The sequence below is a fragment of the Anthonomus grandis genome, chromosome 4, assembly GCF_022605725.1.
Source record: "Anthonomus grandis grandis chromosome 4, icAntGran1.3, whole genome shotgun sequence".
NCBI lineage: Eukaryota > Metazoa > Arthropoda > Insecta > Coleoptera > Curculionidae > Anthonomus > Anthonomus grandis.
This window is the reverse complement of record NC_065549.1, coordinates 515,437-535,160: the sequence shown is the minus strand read 5'-3', so window position 1 is coordinate 535,160 and position 19,724 is coordinate 515,437. Positions and strand designations below refer to the sequence as shown.

The window sequence follows — 19,724 nt, the reverse complement described above, 5'->3', positions numbered from 1 at the left end:
ACCATTATTATTGCATTATTTAGCCAGATTTTAAATCCAAATCCCTAGGTTGGGAAACCCTGATCTAGGCTGTAATAATTTAAATAAAATAAATGAGATTCCGAATATTGTTTGTAATAAAGATATTATTAATATTCTTTTAAATGTAGGTTACATTTTATTTATTATAAACATTAATTTTCAGTTTCGTGTTTGTGACCCAATATCTTCAATATTGCGGAGGGTTGTTGGGTGGGGTCAGAAATAAAACCTGTTTACCTAAATGTCGACGTTTCGACTTATATTAAGTTATCCTCAGGACACTGAAATGGATTTAATTTCAAATGACTTCAAATACATAAAAAACACTATTAAAATAAATGTTCTTTACGTGTACAAAAATTAAAACAACAAAAAACAAAAACCGTTAAAAAAAAATTTTTTATAAAAAAAAAATAATATAAAATTAATTTTTTATACATTACATCTCTTACCTAAGTCTAGGTTTTTTTAGTTATAATTAAAACACATTCATAAAAATGTTTTTTTCTTTCGAGCGTTTATTTATTTAATTTTTATGATTCAATGTTATGTTGATAAGTTAAGGCTTAGTAGATAAGGAAGATGTATGTACCTATACGTTCAAAACCAGAAACTTAATTTTTTGAATACACTGTGAGATCTTAATTTGGGACATACACTCTTTGACAAAAATAAAATTTTTGTGTTTTAGTTTTATTTTTTTTGGTAATAAATTAATTAAATTATAGTAACTTGCACTCAGATCATCGGTGTCTTGTTTTTTGTTAATAATTTCTTTGTACTTTTTTATATTAACCATTTCTAGTAAAGTTCTTTTTTTATAATTTGATTCTCTGCCAATGATCCGAGTGCTTTTAAAGTCAAATTGGGGTTGTTGGTTTAAGGAGTGTTCTGCTAGAGCAGTCTTCCCAGATGCTACGTAGTTCGTTGGTTTTACGCTTCTTTCGTGTTTGCTAATTCTGGTTTTTAAGTACCTGCCCGTTTGACCCACATACAGACCTTGACAATCAGAACAGGGTATTTTATAAGCCACGCCACTTTGTAACTCATTTGGTGTTTTATCTTTGAGTTTTGAGAAGTATTTGTTGATGGTATTTTCAACAACAACTCCTGTTAGCCTTTCAGAAAAACCTTTGACATAAGGAATTTTTGCAAATTTATGGTTTTGGTTTTCTTTGACTTTAATAGGTGTAGGGTTGTTGTTTAATAGTTTATGAGGAAAATTGTTTTTTAGTAAAATATCTTTAATTTTGTTAACATTTTTTTGATGAAAACTGGAATGAGATAAGGCTATTGCGCGGGATTTTAGGTTGCTAATTATGTTTAATTTTTGTTTAAATGAGTGTTTTAATTGGTAGTTAAGAAATGTCTCAGAGAAAGTGGGTTTGTGATAACAATCAGTGATGATTGTATTATCTTCTGTTCTGATTAATAGAATGTCTAGAAATGTTATTTGTTTCACACTCTTTAGTGAACTGCAATTTAGGGTGGAAGCTGTTAAATGTACTTTTTATGTTTTCTATTTCAGTTTTTGGAATACACGTGGCAATATCGTCAACGAATCTTTTAAAAAATGGTAACCTAAAATGTATTTTCTCCATGCAATATTTCTGTAATTCTGACATAACTAGATCAGAACATATAGGTGATTTTTGCAATTGCGTGACTACTTCAAAGGAGTATTTTGTGTAGAATTGATCTTTTTCAAATGCTAAGCTAATTAAATTTGCTAAATATTTACTGAGATTATATATTGGGGAACCTATAAAACTTACAATTATTGGTCTTAGAGAAGTATTTTCTTTGTTTTCTTTATTTTTGGAGGCACTCCGTTATTGCATTTTAGTTTTTTAATTTGATCTTTTGGAATGAAGGTTAATTTACACAAGTTTTCTAATAGTTTATTAAGTTTGTTCTGAATAGAAGTAGTGGGGTCTTTGTTTAAAACTTGATAGGTATTTGTATTTGAGAGAAGAAGACGCTCGAAAGAAAAAAAAAACAATTGTTTCTTAGCTTATTATTGATTCTAGTTTGCCCACAATAACACCTACAATTTAACCCATGTTAAAAATAATTCTACGCTTCTTTTATAAATGAGTTAACTAAAGAAACCTAGACTTAGGTAAGAGATGTAATGTACAAAAAATTCATTTTATATTGTTTTTTTTTTATAAATTTTTTTTTTAACGGATTGTGTCTGAATGTAATTTTAACTGTGTCGTGGTTTTTGTTTTTTGTTGTTTTAATTTTTGTACACGTAAAGAACATTTATTTTAATAGTGTTTTTTATGTATTTGAAATGATTGAAGTCATTTGAAATTAAATCCATTTCAATGTCCTGAAGATGACTTAATATAAGTCGAAACGTCGACATTTACGTAAACAGGTTTCTGTTTTATTTCTGACCCCACCCAACAACCCTCCGCAATAATAAACATTAATATTTGGTCGCAGTATTCAGTCGACCAATGTAGTTTTATAGCAGCTATTTGCAAAATAAGCTGTATCGCTGTTCGTGTCTAATTAGGTAACTGTGACGCTGTTTAATTATTTATTTATGGAAATATTTATGATTTATTCAATAAACAACTTTAGATGATGAATCTTCTTTCTCAATCAACACCGTTATTAATTAAATACTTACCAAAAAATTATCAAAGTCTGGTCACAAAGGTAAAGTTTAGGAAAGTAACGATTTTTCCTATCACTCCTTAAATTTTACATTTCTTTTAGTGTAAAATTTTATTCATTGATTATCTAATCATTGCAGCTTTAAGCAACATGGAATAAAACTTTGGAATTTTTAAGACTATTTTTTAACCCAAACCTTGGAGGATCTAAACTAGGTTGATCACTGTAATAGATTTTTATTGTTTATTTAAAACCTACTTAATGAAATGTTAACGTCATTTATTTTGGGCAAAAATATACGAAAAGAGTAACCTTACTATTGCTTTTTATTTTTGTTTATTTTTCACTAATAACAAAAATATCTATAATATAATAACTGGTACAGGGGTGTCTCAAATTCGATGGTGATTATTGAGATCTCGAAAATCGTAAGAGATACAAACAAGGTCGGTTAAATTGGATCGGTTATATTGCATAATTTAATGCTTACTATGTAAAAATCATATATTCATGATACGACTTTTCGGCTTTTAGAAATCATCAGCAACTCTTTTTTTCCTTTTGGACATCTAAAATATAATGTCAAATAGTTCGGGTACATTCCATAAGATCGTTATGAAAGAGTTTAGTTTGTTGGCAACTGTATAATTTAATTCGAATACAATTTATACAGGGACATAATAGAGAATGAATAAATTTGACTATGCTCCAATAGTAACCGAATGGTTCGAATTATGTAATTTCCTAGGATGATCGTATAGGCAAAAAAAAGAAAAAAGTACACTATAATTCTTTTGGAAGAACAAAAACGAGTCTTAATTAAAGCGTAATTTTATTCGACGGGTAAATCTCGTTTCGCGGCCAATCCCGCCTTAACGAGACCGAAAACGCTCTTCTTTCCAATCAGGATAGAAAAATCGTCGGAGCACACAAAAGATGTCAAATTCTAATTGTCGTTCGTTCTTTAAATTTCAGCGCTCTTTGCAATTTCCTAGAAAAGAAAGCGGAGCCTGAAACGCGAGAGAAAAGCGAGAAGAGAAGAGAGGGATTCTTTCCCGCGTCAACCTTTTTTCCTAGTTTATTAATTTTTCGATCGCTATCCTCTTCAGAGCAAATTCAAATAAAGTTTGAATTGTAATTGAAGTATTATGCATAAAACTGAGTTCGCGATCTAATATTAGCTAATCATTTTCCTGAAGCATAAATTAATATTATCAAAGTTTTATTAGCGAAAAGTAACTGTTAAAAAAAACGGTCTCATTATATACAGAACAACAGATGATTTAAAAAAAAATAAAAGACCTGCAAGATACACGGTGATGAACTTAAAGTATTTTTTTTTGAATTATGGCTATAAATTTTGTATTTATTTTTCGTTTTTAACATAGTTTGGAATATCTTTTTTTTTAAATAGCAAATCTTACAATTTCCTTTTTTTTCAATTATGTCGTAACGCGTTGAAGCTTGTAATAATTTAATTTTTAATCTAAAATATACAGTGTGCAAACAGTTTTGTTTAAAAAAGGTACACTTTAAAAATCTCGTTAAGAATAACCTTTTTTATTAAATTTTATTTTTCTACCTCAGGATTAACTATTTGTTAAGTAGGCTGTGCCTGACAAGATGAATTATTATAAATATCATTAAATAAATTCTAGTTGCGATCCTATAGGTTTAAAATCTTGAGTTTAGTTGTGGGATGGGATCGAAGGAATAAAAACAAACGTCACTTTATGTACTGGCCAACGTTTCGCAATAATTTTGTTGCTTCATCAGGGCCCTAAGGTAACAAAAAAACCACAATAAAAAAGGATTATTATATATAAACAAAATTTAACTTTTTGGGGTTATGTTGATACCACCAAAAAAGAAAAAAACAGAAAAACAAAAAAAAAAAAAAAACAACAAAATCCTAGATTTGAATTAAAAAAAATTACACAACAAAAAAAAAAAAAAAAACGAAAAAAAAAATGATAAAATTGCTTACATAACAGTGTGATTTTGCTTGTCATAAAAAATCATGTTTACAGGACACACAGGTAACATAGAATATATAAAATATTATTTTTTTAACAAAAACGGTTTAAATTGATGGGTTGTATCACAGACAGTTGCTTTAAAATTGATTCTACGGTGTACAATAATAATTTAGCAAAAATAATAAAAAAATAAAAAAAAATAATATTTTATATATTCTATGTTACCTGTGTGTCCTGTAAACATGATTTTTTATGACAAGCAAAATCACACTGTTATGTAAGCAATTTTATCGTGTTGTGTAATTTTTTTTAATTCAAATCTAGGATTTTGTTGTTTTTTTTTTTTTGTTTTTCTGTTTTTTTCTTTTTTGGTGGTATCAACATAACCCCAAAAAGTTAAATTTTGTTTATATATAATAATCCTTTTTTATTGTGTCTTTTTTGTTACCTTAGGGCCCTGATGAAGCAATAAAATTATTGCGAAACGTTGGCCAGTACATAAAGTGACGTTTGTTTTTATTCCTTCGATCCCATCCCACAACTAAACTCAAGATAAATATCATTGTCAAGGTTAATATTCTTGTCAGTTACCTTGATTATTGGTTATAAAAAAATAAACTCACACTACTAGTAACGCTATTTATTACCTTTTATTGCGTTCTTATTGTTAGTTCTGTCAGTTATTATTATTTATTGCTAGTTATTGCGTATGGCATGGAAGTCGATGTCTTTGGCCCGGACAAAGTCCAGACTTTAATCCATTAGATTTTTGCATTTGGCGATACATAAAACTGATGTATATGAAAATACAATTAATACAAGAGAGCAACAATTAAGGGTAAAAATATTAACTGCTGCTGAGTCATTTCAAAATGAGCAATTATTTAACTGAATTTCAAAATTCGAAAAGGACGGCAATAAAATAATGCTTTTCGGGTATAATTAGATGTATTAAAAAAGAAAAACACTTTTTTTAGACGATCCAAACTTTATTTAGAAAATTAAACGGTGATATAGAAAATAGGTGGAAAATCGAATTCTGATTTATATATCTTGATCCCAATTTTTCAGCCGGTTGGTCAAAACTTTTGTGAGAAGCGACTGACAAATAAACTTGACTTCTATCAACCAATCGAAAAAGCAGGATTCAGGAAGGAATTTAGTACAAATGACCATCTACAAACCGTCCGTACTCTAATAGAGAAATGCTCCGAGTATACCATAACTCTGCACATGGCCTTCGTCGATTACGAGAAGGCGTTCGATTCTGTCGAGACCTGGGCTGTCCTAAACGCAATGGACGAGGCAAGAATTGACACAAGATACTCCAAACCTATAAAACACATCTACGACAACGCAACACTACAAGGGACCATCAACGAAGAAGCATCAACAAATAAGATCAAGATAGAAAAGGGGTCCGCCAAGAAAATACCATATCCCCTAAGCTCTTCACGATGGCACTGGAAAGCTCGTTTAAAAAGCTGCCATAGGGAAATAAAGGTATCAACGTAGATGGAGCTCGACTAAGTCACCTTCGATTTGCCATCATGGTGAATGACATCAACGAGCTAAAAGATATGTTGGAAGAACTGCAAGAAACATCAAAACAAATCGGACTCAAGATGAATCTAAACAAAATCAAAATAATGGCCAACGAACAAACAGTAATAACTATAGAAGGCCACGCTCTCGAAAACGTCGAGGAATACATATACCTGGGCCACGCTGTCAGACTGGGAAAACAAAACCAAATAGCCGAAATATGCCGGAGAACAAGGGCAGCATTCGGAAGACTAGGATACATTTTAAAATCCCAAAGCATCCCAATTAATCTTAAGCGAAAAGTCTACGAGGCTAACATATTACCCGTTATAACGAATGAACTCGGAACGATGGCACTGCCAAAGAGGAGCGCAGAAAGACTCAGAACAACCCAGAGAGTCATGGAGCGCGCCATGCTGGGAACTAGCTTAAGTGACCACATTAATAATAAGCTTTATTTCCAACAGGTTACATATACCCAGTTACAGGAAAATCAATTAAATATATAAATGTACGAATGCATGAATTGTATTAGATTTATGCAACTAAACTATAAAAGAACTATAAAAGAATTGCTATATAATAATAAAAAAAAAGTAGTGAACTTGAGAAAATAAATAATAAAAAATCAACACTAAATTAGGATAAGAATCAAGAATTAGTAAATAAATGTATTCAAGCTAAAAACTAAATAACCAAAAACTAAATAACCTAGCCTCCCCCACCGACCATACGCAGGTGATTCAAGATAAGTGCCAAATCATCATGGTGAATGTCACAAGAATCAGCAATAGTGTTAAAGTTTTGACACATAAAGTGAATAGGACTCTGGTACAGAATGTTGGACCTGGCTGTGTCCAAGTTAAAAGCTGGACACTGTCTGGATCCTAGGCGTGGTATATGAAAGCAAATCCTTTGCAAAAGGGATGGGCAGTCAATTTTATGGTTAAGTAAATTAAACAAGAATTTCACCGAATGCATTTCTCTCCTCTTCGCAAGTGACCGTTCAGTATATCTAGAGAGCAGCAGGTTATGGCCAAAACCCCTTGGAGGATAGACTCCATCATCCTTAAATGCCAAACATTTAAGGAATCGCCGTTGGACTGATTCTAATAGGTGAATGTGCTGGTTGTAAATGGGAGACCAAATGAGGGAGCAGTAGTCCAGCCTGGATCTAACAAATGCATAGTAGAGCGTTTTGGCAGTGGCAGTGTTCAAAAAAAGTTTGCAATTTCTAATAATAAAGCCTAGCATGCGAGTAGCTCTAGAAACAGTATCTTCGATGTGAGGGATAAAAGAAAATTTTTGGTTAAAGGTGACTCCAAGATCCTTGAAACAGGTAGACCTTGCCAGAGACTCTCCATTAACTGAGTAATTAAAGGCAATTGGACTTTTGATACGAAAGTAGCTGGCCACACTACACTTGGAAACATTAAGGTTAAGCCGGTTCAAAGTGCACCAATGGTGTACAGCATTCATGTTCTCTTGCAGTAGACCACAATCTGCTATAGAGTCAATCCTATGGAAAAGCTTTAGGTCATCAGCATATGCTAACCGAGAGCAATTGAGGGTGGAGATCAAGTCATTAGCCAAAACGTTAAAGAGAAGGGGGCCCAAGTTAGAGCCCTGAGGAACTCCAGAGGTGGGTGAAAAACAAGCAGATCTAAAGCCTTCGACCACTACAAACTGAGAGCGGTCAACTAAATAGGAGTTAAGGAGCTTTATCAAGCGATCGGAGAATCCAAACTGGCGTTCAATCTTATTTAATAGGATGAAGTGGTCAATCTGGTCAAAGGCCTTTTGAAAGTCTGTGTAGATAACATCGATTTGACTTCTATCATTAAGTGCTTCGCACACAAACTGAGAGAAGAATGCTAGGTTTGTAGTACATGAGCGGCCAGAAACAAAGCCATGTTGATCGTTGGCCAGCATGGACTTAACCTTGGGAAAAATTAATTTATAGAGAGCCAACTCAAATAACTTTGAGAAATTGCACAGAATGGATATAGTCCGGTAATTCTCTATTGTTCCAGCATCGCCCTTTTTAAAGATAGGGCAAACTTTAGCTTGCTTCCAGATATTGGGAAAAATACCTGTGTTAAGGATCAGATTAAAAATGTGGAGCAGAGGGTCTGTAAGTGCAACAGAGCAGTCCTTATTAGAAACGATGAGATTCGAATAAGGACAAAGGTAACGGATGTTATGAGAAGAGTAGTCGAATTAAAATGGAGATGGGCAGGTCACGTTGCAAGGCAAGACCCATCTAGATGGACTATCAAAAACATGCAATGGCGCCCGAGAGCCACAAAAAGAAATGCGGGAAGACCACCAACGCGGTGGCGGGACGACATCCAACGAATAGCAGAGAGAAACTGGCTTCAAACTGCCCTAGATAGACAAACATGGAAAGCACTGGAAGAGGCCTACTTTCAGGAGTGGATAGATACAGGCTAGAGAAGAAGAAGAAGAAGATCTCAATTAGAAGAAGATGGGAATAAAATGATGTTTTTCGGGTAAAATTAGACAGTTTACGGAAGAAAAACACTATTTTTAGGCGATCCAGTTATTACTTAGAAAATGAAACGATGATATAGAAAATAGGTAAAAAAATCAAATTTTCATTTATATATCTTTATTTCATTTCAAAAAATAGAAGAGTATGTGAAAAAAATGATGTTTTGCGGGTATAATTAGACACATAGCGGGAAAAAATCGAAATTGAACAAAACACGAAATTTCATAAACTGCAATAGAAAAACTCAATTTTAAAATGATACCGAGGATATTAAAGAACTGGGTCCCTGTTTCATGTCGTTATACGTTAATAGTAATTTTTTTCGAAAGGAATCTGTTTTCAAATTATTAACCATTATTTATGGAACATACTGTATATCCAGACATATAATATTGAATAAATAATTAATACTAAACAGACTGAATATCTAAAGAAACTTTTTTAATTTAATAATAAAATCGACCTTAAAATTTAAATAAAAAAAGGAAAATAAATGACGTTATTTAATTTTATTCCCTAAAATATCTAAGATCTATAAATAAATTAGGCTTGACTCTATTGCTCAAAATTTTGACACCAAAGTTGAACCACCCAAAATTAATACAGAAATATTGATATAGAGTCTATTTGTATAAACTAGGAGTTTTTAAAAACATTACGAGTGGGATATTTTATCTTAAAAAAGTTCATCATAAAAAAACTACCATTGAACATAATTCAGAGCGTATGAAGAAACAAGCTAGAGGTTTCTACAGATATAACTAGAGGTTTTTTTTTTGGTATTGTCAAAATATACACTGAAATTATAAAACGTATCAGTTATTATGATTAATTTATCGCTCCGTGCTTCAATTTCTCATTCTGCCCTCAATAACACGACCAGATGCCTTTTTGATTTGTAACTGCAGTTTTCGACATCGTGTATACGCGATCATTAGTTACCTACAGAACAACAAACGTTGGGCGAAACATGGCGCGAGGGCGGGCAAGGGGATGAGAGGAGGGAGCCTTATATTACCATTTAATGAAAACATATCACGCTAAATTCAAATCGGCGTAATACGGCGAAACATGGAAACTGTCCTAAACATAAATTGCGCGCAAAATATACGTTATGAAAATATAAACGCCTAAAAATAGTTTATTACAAAGGGAGGGCGCGGGGCGCGAATTTACGAGGGGGCAGTGAGGTAATTTTCCCTGTGCCCCGGAAAATTTATTTTTTGTGTTAATTTGGCGCAATTGCTTTGTTATGGCGGCCATTCTTTATTGTTTTGAACCTGTTTGCTCCCCTTTTTTTCATTTTGTTAATTTATGTTTTTATATACTTTATCGCTTATTATCTTCTTGATATTAAAATTCATCTTCAAAATATTAATGCATCTCTTAGTACTTCAGACCTAACATAACATAATGATAAACATTTTAACGCTGCTCACCACTGGCACATAAACATTTACAACGCACACAAAGCAATGCATCCTTATGCGGTTTTAATCCCAAGTTTACTGCTGCGAATTTCGCAATACGCCACTTTGATTTGTATAAGCGCTTGTATTTGCCACAACAACAACACCAGCATGGGATTAACTTTAGAAATTAAAGTATATTATTGTTTAAAAAACTTTGTCCTTGTCAATATCGAATATCAGGGGTTGAATATTATCTATCGTGAAATGCACAACGGAGCCAAATGAACTGTTAAACCTGGAGCGCTGCATTAAGGGAACAATGGCTTTGTTGTTGTTCTTGTTGTCTCTGAGGTCATCCACGTCATTTTCAACCCCCAAACTGCTGATCCTTTATTGTCATTCCCGGTAATCCTGAGTTGTGTTCCCTTAATACCGACAAGGCTAAACTGACTCGACCCTTCGCTCTGCTCCTTCCTCCACCGGTGTTGTTGTTTTCGTTTCCCGGGATATTATACAGATTGGATTAGGGAAGGACAGTGTCTCCTAATAGCTATTAAAATTAGGCCTTTGATGGACCCAAAATATATTACAGTTATTATTTTGGACCTGAATTTGTTCCATGAATTATCTTTAAGGTACTTGTAATCCCTTGAATAAAATATATATTTATACAATGGTATATAACCTTGATAAGAAGAGTGAATAAAACGATCCCGACGACAAACCTGGAGCCAATAAAACGAGAAATTCCGAAAGTACAAAGGGGGGATTTTTCCAAAGGATAAAACGAGAAACGTCGACCGTCTAGCGTCCAACAATTAGAATTCGACGTCTTTTGTGCCCGCGCTTTTTACTCGCAAGAAATATCATACTCGTTAGCGTCGATCGAACGAAATTTTCTCCTTTGATTCTCCGTTTTTCACAAAAGTATTCGGAAAATTATCGGACATCAACTCGTATCCCCGCGATTGGATGTTGGATTTTTATTTGGAGAGTTTGCTTTAGAGAAATTCTTTTTTTTTTTTAGTTTATGGGTAATAATAAACCTATGCCATAAATTGCTTCAATTTTTTTTTTAATAATATTTAAGAGCTTCTCATAGCGTACAAAAATGGTGCTTTATTTAATGACATGCGAGTAGAATATAATACTTCTTTAACAACCTTTATATAGGGTGTCAAAAATCTGAACATATTTTCTATAGCATTCATAATCTTCCTATAATAACAAAAAACGAAACAAACGTAATAACTCTAAGTCACGGTATCATTAAATATAATATGTATGTAATTTTATAAGTTACACGTGTTTCTTTATGATGGTGCTCTATCACATCTTTTATTAAATGTCAGAAATTATTTGAATGGTCGGTACGCATATAAGTGGATAGGTAGAGGTATAGTTGGATCAATGGATCTTTGCGTTTACGTCATCACGTGTTCAAGATTGATGTTTATATGAATCAATCAGTTGTCAAACCAGCATCAGTGGCGGCGGTATTTTTAAACTTAAAAAAAATAATAGGTTTTCATGCCCAATTTCCGTGGGCGGCGATTTTCGCCAGAGATGAAATCTGCGATTCTTTGAAATTTGTTTTTAGTATATTGTCACTTTTAGGGCAGCTAATTTATTTATAGCTATTTGCTGTCTATTTCAACTTGCTGTTCTTTATTACTGGTAGAATATTTCTTTATATTACTCACGTCTTTTCTACTTATAAATGCAATAGGTACTTCATACACAGTATCTTTTAGGACCTCATAAAAGTTATCATAAGATTTGTTTTTACTTCACAATAAAATATTTATAACAATTTTAATAAAGAAAGATTTTCATAGAAAATAGACAGTATTCATATTATATAACAATAAATTTCCATGAACTTTATTCCTTTAAAGCTCATGAAAAGCTTTGTATAAAGGTTTGAGACATAATTATAATGTTTTCATGAGCGTTTTAAACAAAACCATTATTATTTACTTTATTGCAGTCCTATTTCTAAAAACAAGTTATTGATAAAAAAAACAAAAAATCAATCATTTGTACCTCCATTTAAATTTTTCTTTTTTTTTTACAAACAAGAGATTTAGTTAATAAGAGATACTTATTATGATAATATGCTAAAAGAAATGGAGCAACCCGTATATTATACCGTAACCCAAATATTCTTACACCAAAACATTTTTTCAAAACAAGTTTTTTCTCATTGAACAAAAAAATATCAATAAGTTTAAGATAGAAAATTCAATTATGAATAATCACTGTCACTATCTTCCGAGCTAGTTTCACTGTTTAAACTAATCAGAATTTGGGGTATCTCTTCAATAATGACTTCCCTATCATACCAGTCCTTGATTATTTTTTCAGTGTGGCAAACCTTAGCGTTCCATACTTCTGGTGTACATTTCTCTAATGATTTTTTCCACATATCCAGTACATTTTCATCTTTATGAAATTGTAAAGAACTTGTGTCTTTATGAAAGAACTCTGAAATCTATTTGTAAAACAGAAAAAGGTTTGGCAAAAAACTATTTCAATAGAGCTTCAACCAAACACAAAACATAACAATGAACAGTAAATAAGAAAACAAAACAAATCAAATTTCTCTAAAACTCTTTGGCAAGGCAAAGCAAAGTCAAGAACATAAACAAACATGGTTGTTTGTGGTTGCAGACGAAGATCTAAGATGTACAAAGAACTTTCCACAAAATGTACTTAACATGAGGTGTTATTACAGAAAATTCTAAATTAAAACTTGTTTTATTTACAAGCCGTGGTTTCCTTTGTTCATTAGAAGAAAGTTATTTTTGTAATATCTAAACATAAAACATATATTATACCAGTATACTTCTATATAAAAAATTTATTATATTTAGTACATTTTTGCGAAAACGGGCACCCTCCCGGAAGGAAATAATCGATTTTAAAACCCGACGGGGAGCCAATGATGTTGAAAGTTTATCATAGATATGCGATCGAATGTTTGTCCTTGTCTAACTCATAGCTGTCGCTCCGACCGTAGGTCGAGTATTTTGAAGACCTACGTCTGTGCTCTTTCTCATTTGATTTGTTTAAATTAGAAAGAGAGCGGATGAGAAACAATTGTGTTGAGTTGAATGATAGTTTAGTGACGTGAACGCAAAGATCCATTGATCCAACTATAATGACGTAGATTGTCCCCCGCGTTCTCCAGATTTGACTCCTCTGGATTTTTTTTTCTGGGCATATTATATTAAGTCCGTGGCATAAAAGGCAACGGTGAATAATGAAGAGGAACTATGAAAACGCATTCAAGAGGCAACAAATTATCTACGAGCTAATATACAGTTAATTTTAATTTTCTTAGTAGTGTACCATTGAATTCGTGAAAATGGGGAGCATTTTGAGCAATTTTTAAAAAATCTGCATTAATTTCATGCCTAAATAAAACAACTAAATTTTTTACTACAATATTGGAATGTACCATTGAGACATCCATCATCTAAGGACCGAATTATCGCAAAAATGGTTAAATATAACGAGTTTTAACAAAATGACCTTTTTTGTTTGATTTTGTTGCCTTGATGAGGAAATTGCTTTTTTTTTAACAAAAAAGTAAGAAACTACGACTCTCTGATGTCCACAGTGAAAGGGTATACATATTCAAGTTTCGCATCCCAAAGAACCTCTGGATACAAATTTTTAAAGTAATACATTAAAATATGTTCATAAATAAAATCGATTTTGATTTTTTAACTTTACCGTCCTCTAGGTCGGAATCGGAGCATTTTTGGACCAAGGTGAGTTGCTTGAAATCGGCCTATTTTGATCTTATGAGTGTGAGATTTTGTAAAGACCGTTCGGGGACATCCTGTATTATATATAACCAAATAATTTTATTTATTTCTTAAGTTAATTTTTACAATAAATAGGAAAACGTTTAATATTTCCGAAACATAAAATATGTCTCACATATTTAAAAAAAATGAGTAATATACAGAGCATTTTTTCAGGCATTGATTGTAATTTTTATATTTCTTCCAGGCATTTAAGGCATTTTTCTATGATTTTCATGACATAATATCGAATGCCTGAAAAGTAAAAAAGTGCATTCAAATGCCTGGAAATAAGTGAGGCAGTCGTTTCGAGCATTCAACCACAAAATAATATTTTTTTACTTATTTAAACAAAATTTTAATTTTTTTCCAGGCATTTACAAAGGAAAATGTGTAGCAATTAGTTTAAATGCCCGGAAAGTAAAAAACTGAATGCACTATTTAACAGACTGAAAAAAATGTCCTTGCTTTCGAAGATTTTGTTGATAAATTATTCTAGGCATTTCACGGAGTTTTTTTATAATTTTCAGGAAGTTTTGACTGCCTGGAAAAATAGAACAAATATTTAAAATGCCTAAAAGGTGAGAATGGTGCATAAAATACCTGGATATACATAAGTGAAAAATGCCTACGCCTTCTGAGCCCTTAACGACAATTTATGTTTTTTCAGGCAAATTCTAAATGAGTCCACGTAATTAAAAAAACGTCAGTATATGCTTTTGGGCATGAGTTTCAACTGCCTGGAAGAATATAGTAATTAGTTTAAATATCTGGAAGATAAAAATAGTGCATTAAAATGCCTGGATGCAAGTGAAAAATGCCTATGCTTTCTGAGCCTTTAACTATAATCTCAAGTATTTAAATTAAATTCTAAATGAGTCAAGGTAGTTAAAAAACGTCAGTATATATTTTTTAGTTATAAACTGCCTGGAAAAATAAAACAAATATTTTAAATACCTGGAAGGTAAGAAAATTGCCTTCAACAGCCTGGAAAGAAGTAAAAAAATGCCCACGGTTTCTAAGATTTTGATGATAATTTATAGTTTTTCAGACACATTAAGAGTCATTTTTAAGTTATTTCAGGCATTTTAAGTAGTTTTTTTTTAATTTCAACTGCCTGGAAGAATATAGTAATTCGTTTAAATACTTGTAAGGTGTATTATAAAGCCTGGATACAAGTGAAAAATGCCTACGTCTTCTGAGCCTCTAACAACAATTTATGTTTTTCCAGGCATTTAAAATAAATTCCAAATACGTCCACGTAATTAAAAAACTTAAGTATATGCTTTTTTAGGCATAAGCTTTAACTGCCTGGAAAAATAGAATAAATATTTTAAATGTCTGGAAGGTAAAAAAGGTAAAGTAAGTGAAAAATGCCTTTCATGAAAAAATGATTTCTACGATTTTAATTTTTAAACACATCAAGAGTAATTTTTAAATAATTCCAGGCATTTTAAGTAGTTTTTTTTTAAATTTTCAGGCATAAGTTTCAACTGCCTGGAAGAATATCTTAATTAGTTTAAATTAAATTTTAACTACCTGGAAGCGTTAAAAAGCTTAAAAGCAACAATAAATTGATTGAAATTCAAGAACAAATAAATGGAGCAGCGTTAAATTAAAAAATGACGTTGTAACCCATTGGAATTTACCATTTTTTATGTATGAACAATTTTTAAAAATTCGAGAGTTGCTAACAGTTACTATGAGTGTTCTTAACCTGAATACTACTGTAGTAGAAGCCTTGACGGAAACAGAATGGCAGTTACTTAACGAAATATGTATTATTATGCTAAAATTCTTGAAACGGATCACGGTACAAGTATAATTTTGTCTAAAGTTATTAATAGTTAAGGTTAAAAAATGTACTTTAAATAAATTTAAATTTACAAATCGGTAGCAGAAGTACGTTGAATAAGAGAAACAGGTCGCTGTGATTTACGTCAGTCTAAGGATGTAGCAGAAACAGAAAATGTCGAGAATAAACAAGAAATTAATTTTTTAACAAAAGTTTGAATAAAATTGCATCTACTGGAATACAGTCCGATGCCAAAGCAGTAGCAATTTTAAAATGTCATTAATAACCTATATAATACCCTCATCTTTCTAAGTTGGGTAAAAAAAGTATTCATGTATAGTAGGACCAACATGGGTGCTATCTGAAAGGATATTTTCAACCCGATTACATTCAAAATTAACGAAAATCAATATCTCTAGTAGTAAGAAAGGCGTCGTTGCCTCTTTGTCATATTTATACTTAAAATTCAACAGTCTGCAAGATCAAAAAGTGAAGAAGCGAAAACTTCCGATTAAATGCCTCAAATAACTGATCACATAATACAAAAAAAATTAATGTGCTGATGTTAGCCTTCTTCTAACTCACTTAAGAACCCTATAAATAAAAAAACAAAACAATTTTAACTTCCTGCACCAACAATCCGATCTAATAAAATTCAAACTCTAAATAGAAAATTTAACATATATAAGAATTAAAAGCTAACCGTCGACGGGCAGAATTAAAATATGCAGATCCCCATTCATATATTCCATAAACTTCCCCGATATGGATGAATTTATATTCGAACGGCCACTTTGAAAAAATAAATTCAGAGCTGGAAACGTGTCGGGCATTTTTTTTTTGTTGACTGGAATCCGTTAATATTGCCTGCATTAAGATCCAAAAGGGTGCACATAAATTAAATCTGGAATTATTTAAATGTGTACCAAAAATATATATCTATATTATTTTATCATTAGCAATTTAAATATAAACAAAACCCTAATGGAAACAAATAAAATACTTGTTACCATTTTATTAATATAAAACAACATTCATTATTTTTAGGATAATTTATCGGGGGGTTTTCCGACTTCATTTTGAAATATTTAGTTAGGTTTATTTATTAAAATTGAAAGTTTTATTGCCTAGGGGGGTCAAAAGCAGAATTTTAAATTAAAATTAAATAAAATACATTTGTTGTTTTTTTTTTAATTTGTATCTACCTGAGCTTAAAGAGAAAATTAATAAATTAATTGAAATTTCCACATATTATTATAATGTCGAGATAATTTAGTAACATTCGCAAACAATATCGTATTAAATAATATTATACGTAACAAACTGTCTACGTGGCGGTTCATTATATCGCATAATGCCCAAAATATAATAATAATAATATTTAAATAAATAAAACGAAAATAATCCCGAATGACGGCTTAACTTTATAAACTACATAAATATAAATAAATTTAATCGTGAATTAATAGAAACTTCACAATTAGATAAATAATGGGTTTTCGCATGTGAAATTTATTTATTTTGTGTTAAAATAACAATTTTGCAAAGCAACGAACTTTTTGATCGATAAGTTTGGCCACAAACAAATTGAGAAAGTTATTAAACATTAATGAGGCATAGTAGATTTAGGACCTTTAATAAAAACTTTTTTGATTAAATAGAAATATCTCTAAATAAAAGTTGAAACGTCGACAATTCAACTGAAATAAAATCACCATTATTTGGGGTCCTGAACCTGAGATACTTTTCGTTCATTTGATACTAAAAACTTTAAAATAATGTGGTCTCACATGTACTTAAAAGAAAGAAAATTGTTTTTTCCTTGAATACTAAGGAGATTATAAAAAAATAATCCCTTGGCCTATTAAACTTAAATAAAATATAATTTAAGGGTTACCAGACAGAAAAGAAAAAGGTCGAAAAGGTTCGGGTTGAGGCGGAGAGTAGATAGTGACCGAGTTCGAATTACAACAGAACATTACTCAGGATTATAGAAAGCTTGATAAAGGATCTGAGAGTGGATAGAGAAAGAGAGGTATAGAGAGAGAGACAGAGATGATGACCTAAGAGACACACCCGGTTCGTGATTGTGTGCCAACTTCGGCCGTTTGTCCTTCTGACTATATGCGAACATGAATATTATTATATCGAAATATCTGCTCTATGCAAACATTATAGTAAATTAATTGCTTCCTAAGCTGTTTATCTCTAGTTTATGAACTTTATGAGATTGAGAGCAGCTTTGATAAGTGTTCAAGGGTCCATTTTCCTTTTATAGTAACTTTTACCCTTATTTATATTAATCTAATTTATATTTGTAGTACTAGAAGGGCTGATATTTACCTGCAATTACCACTTGGAACACACAAGGTTCTTTCTGTTTCCCTATCTCGTTATGTCCGTAGCATAGTAACGTTCCATAGTCGAGGTCTGTGTTGGGCGTGTAGTTTAGGCGAGAAGATGTTACCTAAAAATAATAAACCGTTTGATTTTTTTGTGTAAAAAGGAGTACAACAACAATTAAAACCAGATAAGAGTTCTTAAACAGTAAGAGGGATTTTTTAAATATATATTTGTCCCTTTTTTTTCACAATACTATCAGTTATTTACAAAACTTTGTGAATTAATGCTAAGAATATACAAAAATTACTACTACTGTTTTAAGTAATACTGGGATAGAAAAGAGTGCCAATAACTACTTTAAAAAATAATGGACATGGATATCGCATTTAACATTTAACGTAAGGTCTTTGAATAATAATGAAAAACTGCTAGAACTCAAGGAGGAATTAAAGCGTTTATATCAGGAAGAATTAACATTAGCAATTTTTCCTCCTGATGGCAAAAACGATGTAATTTTCTTGTAATAAATAATATTTAAATGCTTTAATTGCCTGGAAAAGTAACGTTATTTATTTAGGAAAATGACGTTATTTGCTAAGATAAAAATTATATTTTAGACGCCTCAACTATCTTAAAAAATTACGTTAAATAATGACCTTGATAAATTTTTTTTTAAAAATTACTGTTTTTCCTCCATATTATCGAATCTAATAAAGCTGTTTTACATTAAATACTTATACATAAAATTATATTTACTAAATAAATAAACAGTGCTATTAAATTAAATATTGAATATATTATTATATTATCATCAATACAATCCTAACCCTCTTACCCACCTCAAACATTTGGCCAGTAAGAAATCCTTTTGAAAAATCACCAATTTTTGTCCATAATCTCTGAACTAATAGCACTGTTTTTGTAATAAATATTTATTTATATAAATTTATATAATTATATTAAATTTAAAGAAACAAACTATATAATTAGATTAAATATTAACGTAGAAACCAGCTGTTATTCATGAGTATTATTTTAGAGAGCAATGATTTTTTTAAATAATTTTTTATTGGTAAATTGTGTGGGGTGGGTGGGGGGCTAAGGATATGGTTAATGAAAAACAATTTTTTTGCAGAAAATAATTGCCTAAGAAAAATATGCTTTTTAAGAAAATTATAGGTGATAAAAAAATCTATAGTTTTTGTATTTATACTTTTCTCACATAACCTTAAGATGTTCGAGTAAAGCGTGAAAATTTTATTTCACAAAAGCAAGGCGTATTGCTATTAAAATTGCAGTAATTATGCCATTTTTTTATCGCAAATAAGTAAAAATTCAGTTTTTTTTTAAGTTTTGAAAAAATTTCAGTTTTTACATACCTATTTTCCAATAACCTGAAAACTACTTAAGATGTTGCCAATATTCTTGCAAGCAAACGTAGGGAGATCCCTGAGGATGAATTAAGCATAAGAAATTTTCCAATAAAGCAAAAACTTTTACCTATAGAACACCTCTGGTCTAGCTTAATTTTGATTAAATTGTTATAAGAAAAAAAGTGAACTTAAGAAAAATATTCCAGGCACTTGAATGCCTTTTTTACTCGAATAACATTTAGAAAAAAATTATATTTATGATGCGTCAACTGCTTGGAAATATTTCGTCATTTGC

General features: G+C 31.1%; 1 protein-coding gene across 3 annotated transcripts in view; it reads right to left on the bottom strand.

Annotated features, from left to right (window-relative positions):
- Window positions 1–19,724, bottom strand: part of LOC126734893 (hemicentin-1) — a 393,008-nt gene that overhangs the window by 37,215 nt on the left and 336,069 nt on the right. For all 3 annotated transcript variants that reach the window (XM_050438722.1, XM_050438723.1, XM_050438725.1), the window contains one exon: window positions 18,057–18,180. In XM_050438722.1, coding sequence (XP_050294679.1) covers window positions 18,057–18,180 — 124 coding nt within the window. The remainder of the gene's footprint in view (window positions 1–18,056; window positions 18,181–19,724) is intronic.